Here is a 12,663-nt window from a genome sequence, read left to right as displayed (position 1 = left end):
GGTGGCTGCTGCATGCAATGTTGATCGTAAACAAATCAAGCAACTGACACAATCTATGGATGGAAGGCTTTTGAGTGTCATCGTTAAGAAAGGTGGTTATATTGGTCACTGATTATTTTGGGTTTTGTTTTTGAATGTCAGAAATGTTTTTTTTCTAAATTTTGTGTTATATTGGTTTATCTGGTGAAAATAAACAAGTGAGATGGGTATATATTTGGTATTAATTAATTTGCCTAATAATTCTGCACAGTAATAGTTTTGTGCACAAACAGATATCCTCCTAAGATAGCCAAATGTAAAAAAAAAAACCCACTCCAACTTCCAAAAATATTAAGCTTTTGATATTTATGAGTCTTTTGGGTTGATTGAGAACATAGTTGTTGTTCAATAATAAAAAGAATCCGCTCAAATACAACTTGCCTAATAATTCTGCACACAGTGTAAAAAGCAACTTAATTATTTAAAAATCATACAATGTGATTTTCTGTTTTGTTTTTTTTTTCTTTAGGTTCTGTCTCTCACAGTTAAAGTGTACCTACCTACAATAAAAATTACAAATCTTGCCATTCTTTGCAGGTGGGAAAACTTGCAAAATCAACAGTGTATTAAATACTTATTTTCCCCACTGTAGATGGGTCATGTTTATATGATTATGTCAGCACAGCAAAAAAAATTTTAATATATCAAATTCTGGAACTAATTATTCCAATATTTATTAAAATGTACTTTATTAAAAGATAGTGTAGACATCTATAATATATTGTATATATATAACAATACATAATTATAACCGCCATTTCATGCATTACATAAAAGAGATGTTATTTTCTTTTAAAACAGTCCTTGTTTTGTATTTTATTTTTCACAATGAAATAGGGCACAATAGCTACCTGGTCCTGAACTACTGATCTTGTTGCATAGTCATGCATATATTCAACTGTTGCTAGATTTTAAGTCAAGATGCTACAACATTAAAGGACTTGTCCACTTTTGGGGACTTTTTTTTTCCTTAAATGCATTTGGGGATAAAAATTGGTTGCAAACTCTCCAATTGATGGAGCTCACTAATGGATTCTCAGTTAATTTATTCTGCAGACAGCAATAGACATAGGAACACAATTTTTAGCACTAAATACATAAAATTCCCAATGGTGGACAACCATTTTAATTGAATTGAAATTTTGTTACAAAGAATGCAATGGACGGACATTATTGAATCTACAAAATATGTAGAAAAAACAGCGAAGAAGTCCAATACAAAATTAGCAAATTTACAAACAATTTTATTCAAGCATATCAGGATTATCGAAAAAAGGGGAGAAGTGAGAAAATGATGACCATAAAAGGTACATGTGCAAAAACAATAGGGCACACAGTGGTACAGTCACTCAAAATAGTCACACAACATCATATTACCTTCAGACTGGCCTGTGAAGTAAGTCCACCCAAGTGTGCCCACCCCAACGCACGTTTCGGCTAGATGGCCTTCATCAAGGGGTACCCCTTGTGTGACTATTTTGAGTTTACTTCGGTTTTAACACATACCATGACTGGTGGCTGGTTCCACAGCCTATGGTAGAGCTGTCCGGCCTTGATTAAGGGATACTGTGACTGGTTATTTTTCATATATGGGATTATGGTGTATATTTCAACTTTGTATGATACATTTGTAATTTTATGTACATTCCCATGTCCATGTACCACTGTGTTCCCTATTGTTTTTGCCCATGTACCTTTTATGGTCATCATTTTCTCACTTCTCCCCTTTTTTCGATAATCCTGATATACTTGAATAAAATTGTTTATAAATTTGCTAATTTTGTATTGGACTTCTTCGCTGTTTTTTCTACATATTTTATACATTTCTTTGCGATTGCCCTCTATGTCCAGATAAATTGTACCCATTTGGTTGGTTATACTATACATAAGTGTATTTGTTTTACTATTTATTAATGAGTTATCTTTCCATGATAATATTATGATTATTGAATCTACATCAGATAAGTGGCCAAGTGCTCAATTTTATGGAGAGGTAGCACAATGTCACATATATGTATATATGATGTGCGGTAGCTGGCACTGGAGCTGATAGGGGACTATGACATTTCTAAATTTATTTGCATAAATGGATAACCTAAGATTTGACATTTTTCTACCCTAAGGTGCAGGTTAGAATAATTTAGAGAAACCAGAACTTTACATACACCATATAAAAAGACACATATGCATGTTTTTCTCAAAATCAGAATAAACCTTTCACGTTTTAGGTCAATTAGGATTACCATAATTATTAATATTTACCAAATGCCAGAATAATGAGGGAGAGAATGTTTTAAGGCATTTTTATTACAAGTCAAAAGTTTACATACACAAAGATTACTATGCCTGTAAACAATTCTGGACTGCCCATATGATGATGTCATGTGTTTTTTAAGCTTCTGAAGATGATGGCAGAAGCTGGTAAGATTGTGTCAATATCCACAGTTCAACGAGTACTGTATCAACATGGGCTGAAAGACCACTCTGCCAGGATGAAGCCATTACTCTAAAAGAAACATAAAAAAGCCAGATTAATGCTTGCAAATGCACACAGGAGCATAGATCTTAATTTTTTGGAGACATGTCCTGTGGTCTCATGAAACTAAAATTGAACCTTTTGGGCATAATGACCATCATTAAGTTTGGCGGGAAAAAGGGAGAAGCTTGGAAGCCTAAGAACACCATCCCAAATGTGAAGCACAGGGGTGGCAGCATCATGTTGTGGGGTTGTTTTGCTGTCGGAGGGACTGGTGCACTTCACAAAATAGATGACATCAAGAGAAAAGAAGATTATGTGGCAATACTGAAGCAACAGCCAGGAATTTAAAGCTTGGGCGTAAAAGGGTCTTCCAAATGAACAGTGACCTGAAGCATACTGCCAAAATGGTAACAAAGTGGTTTTAAGATAACAAAGTCAATGTTTTGGTGTGGCCATCACAAAGCCCTGATCTCAATCCTATTGAAAATTTATGGGCAAAGCTGAAAAGGCAGGTGCGAGCAAAGGGACCTACAAATTTGGATCAGTTACACCAGTTTTGCCCAAATTCTGACCAACTATTGTGAGAAGCTAGTGGAAGGATATCCCAAACATTTCACCCAAGTCATTCAGTTTAAGGTCAATGGTACCAAGTATTAATAAAATGTATGTAAAATTTTGACTTTGCAGTTAGTAATAAAAATGCCTTAAAACATTCTTTCTCATTATTTTGGCATTTGGCAAATATTAATAATTATGGTAATCCTAATTGACCTAAAAGGGGAAAGGTTTATTCTGATTTCATGTCAGATATTGAGAAAAACAGGCATGTGTTGCTCTTTATATAGTATATGCCTGATCTTATTCTTTAGTGAGTATGCTTCAATTGAATTTCATAATCTTAAAGGCTACCTGTCAAAAGATAAATCAGCAAGAGATAATAAAGGCTTCTTGAGGACTTGAGGATGAGAAATATTGATTAGTGGTAGCACTTTGAACTGCAAAAACCTTCAGACAGGTTTCTGTTGTGTGTTCCTTGGCAATAATGGTATTAATGTTATATTGAAATGTCCATAGTGTATCTGCAAAAAGAGTACCCAACTTTGATTTATTTAATTATTCTCCCGGCATTGCAGACTTATGAACTTTTTTTATATACTTCATTATTTTATTTTAGGTCCTTCTTTTCCAAACCGTGTACTGCAGTGATGCTTCAGTGCCCTGTACATGTTCCTTTACAAGCTCCTTCCGACTGCTGCTTGGCAAGATCTGTGCACTATATTCAAACAGACTGCGCATGAGAATTTCTCTTTCTTATCCTTTCTGCGCCGCACCCCTTTACTCAGATGGTGGATATCAAGAACTTTGATTGCTTGAATGTTGTGTGCATATCTTATTAAGCAGCAGTTGAAAGTAAATTCTAAAGGAGAATGAACTAAGCATTGAATCAGTGCTGCAGAATAGTATTTGGAAGAGAAGGAAGCAAAATAAGGTAATGAGGTAAAGTACAATAATCATAACTTTGCAATATTTGGAGAGCAATCAAATAAAAAGTTGGCAACTCTCTAAACATTTGTGGAACGTTTGTGTTCACAGTACATAGTATGTCAATATCTTATAGACATTTTAATCAGATATTTATATACAAAAAATGTTTGATTTCTATGATTCTTGGAAAATAATAGAACAAATCAATATTTTGCTGGTCAGCTAGAAATCTATTCATGTGCATACAGTAAGAGCTGGTGACTTTGATGGTTAAGCATGGAATAATGATTACCTCGTTATGTGTCTGTACTGCAAATGTTTGCAGGTCCCTTTGTAGAAAAATTTACAGAATTTTAATGCATGTTTTGAAATTTCCATATGATTCTTATTGAAGGTGACATTGACATTGTTTATTTTCTTCTGCAGATGGTCTTGATTTGAAATCAAGCTGATCTTACAATTCTTGAGCAGCCCATCGGACCTGGCTCCGTCATGGCTTCCGGGGTTGCAGCATGGCTGCCCTTTGCAAGGGCTGCTGCCATTGGGTGGATGCCAGTGGCCAACTGTCCCATGCCATTGGCTCCAGCAGACAAAAACAAAAAACAAGATGAGCTTATAATACTCAATGTTAGTGGGAGGCGGTTCCAAACCTGGCGAACTACTCTGGAAAGGTACCCAGACACGCTACTTGGAAGCACAGAGAAAGATTTCTTCTTTAACGAGGAGACCAAGGAATACTTTTTTGACCGTGACCCTGAGGTATTCAGGTGTATTCTAAACTTTTACAGAACTGGCAAGCTGCACTATCCTAGGTATGAATGCATCTCTGCCTATGATGAAGAACTGGCTTTCTATGGCATATTACCTGAAATAATTGGTGACTGCTGCTATGAAGAATATAAAGACAGAAAAAGAGAAAATGCAGAAAGACTGATGGATGACAATGAATTTGAGAACAATCAAGAAGCCATGCCCTCCCTTAATTTACGCCAGACTATGTGGCGAGCCTTTGAAAATCCCCACACCAGCACATTAGCCTTAGTCTTCTACTATGTGACCGGCTTCTTTATTGCAGTGTCCGTCATCACCAATGTGGTTGAGACTGTTCCCTGTGGCACTATGCCTGGAAATAAGGATCTTCCATGTGGTGAAAGATATCATGTAGCCTTCTTTTGCCTGGATACTGCATGTGTCATGATTTTCACAGTTGAGTACCTCTTGAGACTTTTTGCAGCCCCAAGTCGATACAGATTCATGAGAAGTGTCATGAGCATCATCGATGTGGTAGCCATTATGCCATACTACATTGGTTTAGTCATGACCAACAATGAGGATGTGAGTGGCGCTTTTGTTACCCTAAGGGTTTTCCGGGTATTCAGAATTTTCAAGTTCTCTCGCCACTCCCAGGGATTACGGATCCTTGGGTATACCCTGAAGAGCTGTGCCTCCGAACTGGGATTCCTCCTTTTCTCACTGACAATGGCAATCATTATCTTTGCCACTGTGATGTTTTACGCGGAAAAAGGGTCATCATCCAGCAAGTTCACTAGCATCCCTGCTTCGTTTTGGTATACCATTGTTACCATGACAACCCTAGGGTAAGTTGTTCCACTTATTATATTTTTTTCAATGCGGACTAACAGCCTCGATGTAGCTTTGGAACCCTTCATTTGTTTCCTTCAGGTAGCTTACCATTCTTGTACAATGACATTTAATGAAGCTCCCTCGGGATTTCAAATGCATTTTCCTTTTCACTAAGCTGCTTACACAGACACACAAAATCAATTAGAGGAGATAGGGCTGAAGTAAAACAACAGATTATAATTATGCTTATTCTTTGTGTTCATTTTGCATCTACCTGCTTTCTTGATTAGCTAGCTGTTGATGAGATGAAGGTGACTTTTTATATTACGTCTTGGGAGTCGGGGAGGTCTGTGTATACATTAAACACTATGTCATTAACTTGAATGAGAGGAACAACTGGCTTGACGAAGATTATCCCATTAACCTTATATGCACAGACATTAAAATGTAACAGGAAAAATGCTGCTTTGCCGTCTGTCCCTGTGATTGGGGCTCTCGCTGGCTATGAATAATCCTTTTATATGCAGGAAATGCGTTTAAACCCTTGATTTCTTCCTACCATTTCTGGCCTCCTCTCTCATACTCTGTTGAATCTCAGTAGTGTCATTTGTACACATGAGTAGCTCAAGGATATCGGATCCTACTTTCAAGGCTCAGGTTCAGTTTATTTTCAAATATATTTGTAATAAAAAAAATAAAGAGATGAAGGTTATGGATCATATATACAGTATGCTGTTGTTACTGATATAACCATATACGAGAAAAAAGCTTCTACTGTCTGTGTTCATTGTGGCATTTTAAATCTTCTATGCAATTCTGTAAATCATCTGCATCTAAATTGCAAATGTGTCCTTTCTCTTTCTTCTCTGCTTGACATATGCCAGGATGAGTGGCATATCATCCCCAGCTATGAAAATGTATTGCAATGTACTCTGTCAGGAGATAATTATGCTACAAGTGTCTGAGGTCACCTATTGCATGTAATCAGTATTGCAGTTAGTCAAGAATTTTGTTATTATGTGATCACTGATGATGTATTGAAGTTGTGTTGTGAGAAAAGTGGAATTGTTAATGAGATTATCTAGCAGATATGGGGTTAATTTGCAGGTTTATAGCATTCTGAAGCTACCCGACGCCAGCACTGAGAGCCCTGCTGCTGGGGGAAAATGAACTCTATTCTATCAGGCAGCCTCGGTGTGACGCTAATCACTACTCATAGACAAGCCACAAGGCTGGGTAATCAAGAGGTCCGAGGTCAAAAGCCAGGAGGGTACGTCATAGACAGAGGGGGGAGACAAAGGCGTCGTCAGGTCACTGACCGGGGTCAGAATTCCAAGAAGGAAGCAGAAAATGACTAAAGGTCTAGGCTAACACAAGGTCAAAGACAAATCCAAGGCCAAGCAACAAAGAACAGAATATAAGACTAGGAGCACAAAGCACACACACACCTTTTGATCATGGCTATAATTGGCAGCAATTTAATGCAGAGAGCTGGCTAAATAGCAAGTTAATTACTCTGAACAGGAGACCCAGTAATGAAGCCCCAGCATACCCTGGCCCTGGTTGGATAGCTAAACTGTCACTCAAGATACTGAGAGCTCAGTTCATCCCAGCATCTGATTGGATGGCTGAGCTGTCCATCACCATACTGACAGCTCAGCACATGCCTGACCTAGATTGAATGACAGAGCTGTCATTCATTGCATCCAGTCATAGGGGTGGACCGGCGTGTCTTCAGTCACCACTCAGTGCATAGTGAGCAGCAGCTGTAACTACACCTTGGCACTGACTGACAACTGGCTCCATGCCTTTTCACTATGCATTATGTGTATGTGTTTTTAGTGGGGAGAGGAATACACTGCGATCGGGCACCTCCGACAGTGGCTTTATCTCTTGTGCAACAAAACAAGTCATATTGATTCAGCATGCCTCATCCTTCTCTACCCTGATAGCTGCCATTGGAGGAAAGTCAGAGTCAGAGCAACTCCAAACACATTAGTCAACTGGCTCCCCCAAAATCATACTGGAATCAGGCTCTTAGTCAATACTTCATACTGTTCTTAGAATACAAAGTAAAACCTGCTGACAGATTATCTTTAAATTTTATGTACTGCCAGAAAACTGCCTAGTTAGCCTGTAGGGTGAAGTCGACATTACATCATTGAAGGCAGTGGTGCATCTCACTGGTGAGGCCACCTCAAAGCTGCTGGACATTCATGCTACACTCTGGGTGCTCAGGAACATAAGCAATAGTTATATCCTAGGTTGTCTTCTAATTACGTTGGCTTTAGTATTTAGTGTTAGAAATACAATAGGTTATCAGTGAAGAGATGGACAGGTCCTTTCTTAACAGATGGAGGAGACCACACGACTTATCTGAATAGTAAGTTTCAAACAAGTCAGAAATTCTTGTCTCCAAGAGTTTTCTTTGGATTTAAGTGTTGCTATGCTTACAATGCTATACTAATGAGCGCTATTTCTGGCTGCCAGGGTTTTTATTCAACTGTCTTCAATATGTGTCTTCAGGAGGTGGTGGAATAGGTTAGCGGTGAAAGCTAAGTCTCATTCTCAGAAGGTGGAGAGGTACAAAAGTCTTATGTTGAATACCAAGTCTTGATCATCTGAAATCCATTGCTACAAGGTGTATTAGTTGGTGGCAAACGTTGCTATGCATACAGCTCATGCTTGCTAATGAAGGCTATTTCTGGCTGTCACCATTGCTTCTTTACTGCTGTAGGGAAGAGGTAATGAGGAGATTTGGGGTTGCGTGATGACTTTAAACACAGTTTTTCTTAATTAAAGAAGGAGGCCATTGCTCATTCCTTTATATATTGTAAATGTATTGTATTAAGTAGAGCGGATTGCTACCTGATCAATGGAGATCTGCTTTATTCTGTGATATCTCAACATTTTTTTTTTCAAAGATCACTTCTTTTAAAATAGGGCAATGGGAAATGTGCCAACATATTTCTCAGAAAATTGTGGAGAGAAGCTGAGCCATACATTTTGTTATGTGACATTTGGGCTGCTCATTTCTCTTGTGCCTTCCTACCTTAGGTAGAAAGTATTCAGGTGACTGAAACGATTTGTGAAAGTACATGATGTCAGGTCTCGGGTTTTTTTTCTCTCTAATGAAATCCTTTATTCTTGAGTTTTTACAGATTTCAATTCATAGCCAACTGCTGTTCAACGTGAAATATTTTAATGGTTTACCCTACAAAAGCAGGATTATTACATGTCTAAGTATAACACGCCATGAATACAATACGCTAAGGAGCTTATCTACACTTTTATTTTACACTGCTGATTTGCTGTATGACAGCTGATTAATTTAAGATATTAGAAACTTACCAATTTGGTGGACTAAACTTTTTTTATCTGCCTCTCTCCCTAAACTTATTGTTTTGCCCATTGTTTTTAGGAAATGCTTATAATAGGTTCAAAAAATTAAATTCAACAATATTCCTTCACTGTTTCCTTTCTGTTTTGTTCCGCTGCTGCCTGGTCCCCCGCCGGTCTCTAATTCCTGCTACTGTAATGAGATCCAGACATATGACCCTGAATCCAGCTATTGGTTGCAGCAGTCGCATTACCGTGTGTTGAGACATCAACAAAAATTAGAGACTACAAAGGAATTGGGTTGTACTTTTTTTTAACCCATTTTAAGCAGAAAGATTTTGCTTGCTTAACACTAGTGGGCCGGACTGGCCATCTGGCAATTCTGGCAAATGCCAGAAGGACCTGTCTGGTCGTAGGCTGTCTTGTCTGCTACATTGTTAACAGAATCGGTGTTCTCAAGACACCCATACTGTTAAGTGTTGTGATGAAGCGCAAGGTAGGTGACTCTGTCAATTACCAGAGCAGGCCTCTGGCATCATTAGAATCATTGGTCTTGTAGGTAGGGTGACCGACTGGGGGGTGACCCGCTTCTTGCCGCAGACAAACACGAGACTTGAGACAGAATTTGTATTCAACAGGTCCATTTTTATTGGCTGCCCTTCTGACGACCACAGCAATTCAGCACAGCAGCTTCACATTTCTCTATACACAGGCCCGGGTACCTTCATTTTTTTTTACTGTAGTCGTGGTGTCTTTCGTGGCTCTTTTCACTGTGGCTGCCCTAGGCCCATCCACCACAGTGCTTCACCAGTCTGAGTCCGCCGTCTGTTTGGTACCCCCAGCCTGTCTTCATCTGCGGCTACTGGGCCACCCCCCCCGTGACCGCCTCAACTGTCAGTCCCCTCCGGAGCCTTTCTACTGTCTCTTTCTCCTCAGCAGAACTTCCTCTCTACTGTGCTTCTCTCGCTGATTGACCCTTCCAGAACCTTCCCTCAGCCTTTTATACTTCCAGTTCTGGTAACTCTGCCCACCATGACCTGACAGTTTCTCTGACCAATGGCAGTTGTTCAGTCCCACTCTTACACTCTCCACTGCCCTCTAATGGTCAAACTACAATACTATACCCTTTCTCTTTATCTCAGCAGTTTCACACCTATACTGCGCTACACCTCTGCCTTCCCACTACAAACAGGTCTGTCCGTCAGTCCACCTTCCCTACAGTCTTGTAGTAAATCTTGCTTTCCTCAGTCCAGGGTAAAATTAGTAATATATTCCATCTGGTGCTTGGGGACAGTGACAGCATGGGCCTGTGTGAGTTCAAATGCCAGGGCAGAATTTCAGTCCCAGTCCATACCTGATTCCGATGCCTTGATCAACTATACATAAGATTCCTGTAATGGCCTGTTTAAAAAGGCTGACAAATACTGATGGCAACAGAAGAATGGTTCATACAATGGCTCTGTCCCCATACAGCATCATGTTATCGTAAGGTCGTCCTCTGTTTATATTTTTTACTCGATCATAGATTGCCAGAATGTTGACATGGACATATAACCTGGAACGGGCAGTCTTGCTAACAATTCAGATTTTTGGCCTACCTAAATTTTCCTCTAACATTGTAAGGGAAGAATGTATAGACATTTACCTTTAATTTCACTTCATGACCGAGTAAGGCTAGTTTCACATTAGCGTTTACGGCCGCAGCGTCGGGCTGTGCACGGCCGCCGCTAAGCCCCGCTCCCTGCCACGCCTCCACCGGTAGCTCCGCCTACGGATGCATGACACTGCATGCGTCCTGCGTCCCCTATCTTTAGCACTGGGGACACAGGCCGTGCGCAGTATGCGTTTGGCGGCGCATGCGTCCTTTTAACGCTGCGCCGACCAGCGCCAAATGCAACAGGTTGCAATTTGGTGCACTCGGCGCAGCGTCAAAAGGACGCATGCGCCGCCAAACGCATACTGCACATGGCCTGCATCCCCAGTGCTAAAGATAGGGGACGCAGGACGCATGCAGCATCATGCGTCCATAGGCGGAGCTACCGGCGGAGGCGCGGCAGGGGGCAGGGCTTAGCGGCGGCCATGCGCAGCCCGACGCTGCGGCCGTAAACGCTAATGTGAAACTAGCCTAAGTTGAATTTTTTGCAGCGTTTTTTTCCGCAGCATGTCAATTATTTTTGCGGACCCGCAGCATCGTTTTCTTGTCTGGCATATTCATTCTCTCTCTCTCCTCCAAGAGGCACACAGAGAAAGTTCACAGACCAAATCCATTCCCAGTACCATCAAGCAAATCGGCACAGCAAAAACGCATTAAAATCTGCAAGAAATCCGCATCAATTCAGCATGAAAACCACAAGTGTTTTCTGCCAAGAGATGCAGATTCTCTGCTGAAAAATTCCGCAGGCTAATCTGCGACGTGTGCACATACCCTTAGGCTGAGTGCAGACGGAGTTTTGAGCCCTGTGTATTTTTCCGTGCAGAATGGAAGAAAACCGCAGGTCAAATGACCTGCATTTTTCCTGAGGTTTTCTTCCATTTTTCACGCGGTTTTCATGCGGTTTTTGTGCGGTTTTCCATTGCGGTTTTCCCCCTGCGGATTTGGTGACAGGGGAGATGGAAAACCGCACAAAAGAAGTAACATGCTGCGGATTTTGTACCGCAGGAAAACCGCGCGGAAAAATCCGCAGCGTCTGCACAGCGTTTTTTTTTTCATTCATTTTAAAGCTACTGTACATCACAATGCGGATATGCAACGTTTCTGCGCGGTAAAATCCGCTGCGGATCCGCTGCAAATCTGCATCGTGTGCACACAGCCTTACACTTACGGGTCATGAGTAATAATTACGAAGATCCTGAAATATGTGTTGGTTGAGCAAGGTATTATTGAAGAAATTAATTATTAAACTTCTTGCTTCTTTGTATCCACATAAATGGCTAAATTATCCTTTAGAAAGGCAGAAATGAAAAATTCTGGTCCCCAATGCAAGATTTTTACCAGCTCCCACCTGCCATGTGCCATTTAGAATACAGATGTTTGTTTATACGGCAAAGGAACCTTTAAGAACCTTTTACACTTTGGAACAATATTTCGCAGGCTTTCACTTTGTAAAATATTCCATGCCATTCTACTCAAGAGATGTACTTACAGGTGTTTTCTTTGTACACACTTCATTTGACCAATGTAAATGTACATTTTCCTAATGAGAATCTATGATGTGGTACTTACGGGAAATGTCAGGACTATAGTTCATGTTTTTTGTTAAGCCTCATACGCTGCATGGGAATAAGCTGTTTGATTATGCGATGTGAATGTGACAGTACTGCACCGTAATGAGTTTTCATTATACAAGCTTTTATCTTATATTGATGGATCTAATGTGGATGGAAGCTCACTCCTTGATAAATGAATGAAAATTTCCACAAGCATTCAGATATGTAAGATAATTTTTCTGCAGCAGAAAATCAGATAGTCTATAAATATCGTAATAAATAACCGAGATTGACATTAAACATTGAACTATTGCATGTGCTTTGGCGAGTACACTTATTTGTAAAAAATGTGCTATAGGCATTGCTTATTGATTTTACGCCAATGTATAGACTTTATTCTATATGGATGTGGTTGTAGCCTATTGCATGTAGTAAAAATAAACATGATTGTACTACATGAATTCATAGTATTTTTAGCCTAATAACCAACCCACAAGATTAAATGTGCATTAGAACCATTTCAGAATTTA

General features: G+C 39.8%; 1 protein-coding gene across 3 annotated transcripts in view; it reads left to right on the top strand.

Annotated features, from left to right (window-relative positions):
- Window positions 1-12,663, top strand: part of KCND3 (potassium voltage-gated channel subfamily D member 3) — a 749,684-nt gene that overhangs the window by 74,350 nt on the left and 662,671 nt on the right. For all 3 annotated transcript variants that reach the window (XM_073557285.1, XM_073557286.1, XM_073557284.1), the window contains one exon: window positions 4,430-5,601. In XM_073557285.1, coding sequence (XP_073413386.1) covers window positions 4,496-5,601 — 1,106 coding nt within the window. In that variant the 5' untranslated portion in view covers window positions 4,430-4,495. The remainder of the gene's footprint in view (window positions 1-4,429; window positions 5,602-12,663) is intronic.

The sequence above is a fragment of the Dendrobates tinctorius genome, unplaced genomic scaffold (genome assembly GCF_039654945.1).
Source record: "Dendrobates tinctorius isolate UK_male_01 unplaced genomic scaffold, ASM3965494v1 ptg000246l, whole genome shotgun sequence".
NCBI classification, from domain to species: domain Eukaryota; kingdom Metazoa; phylum Chordata; class Amphibia; order Anura; family Dendrobatidae; genus Dendrobates; species Dendrobates tinctorius.
Note: the sequence above shows the minus strand (reverse complement) of the source record. Positions and strands in the feature narration are given on the sequence as shown.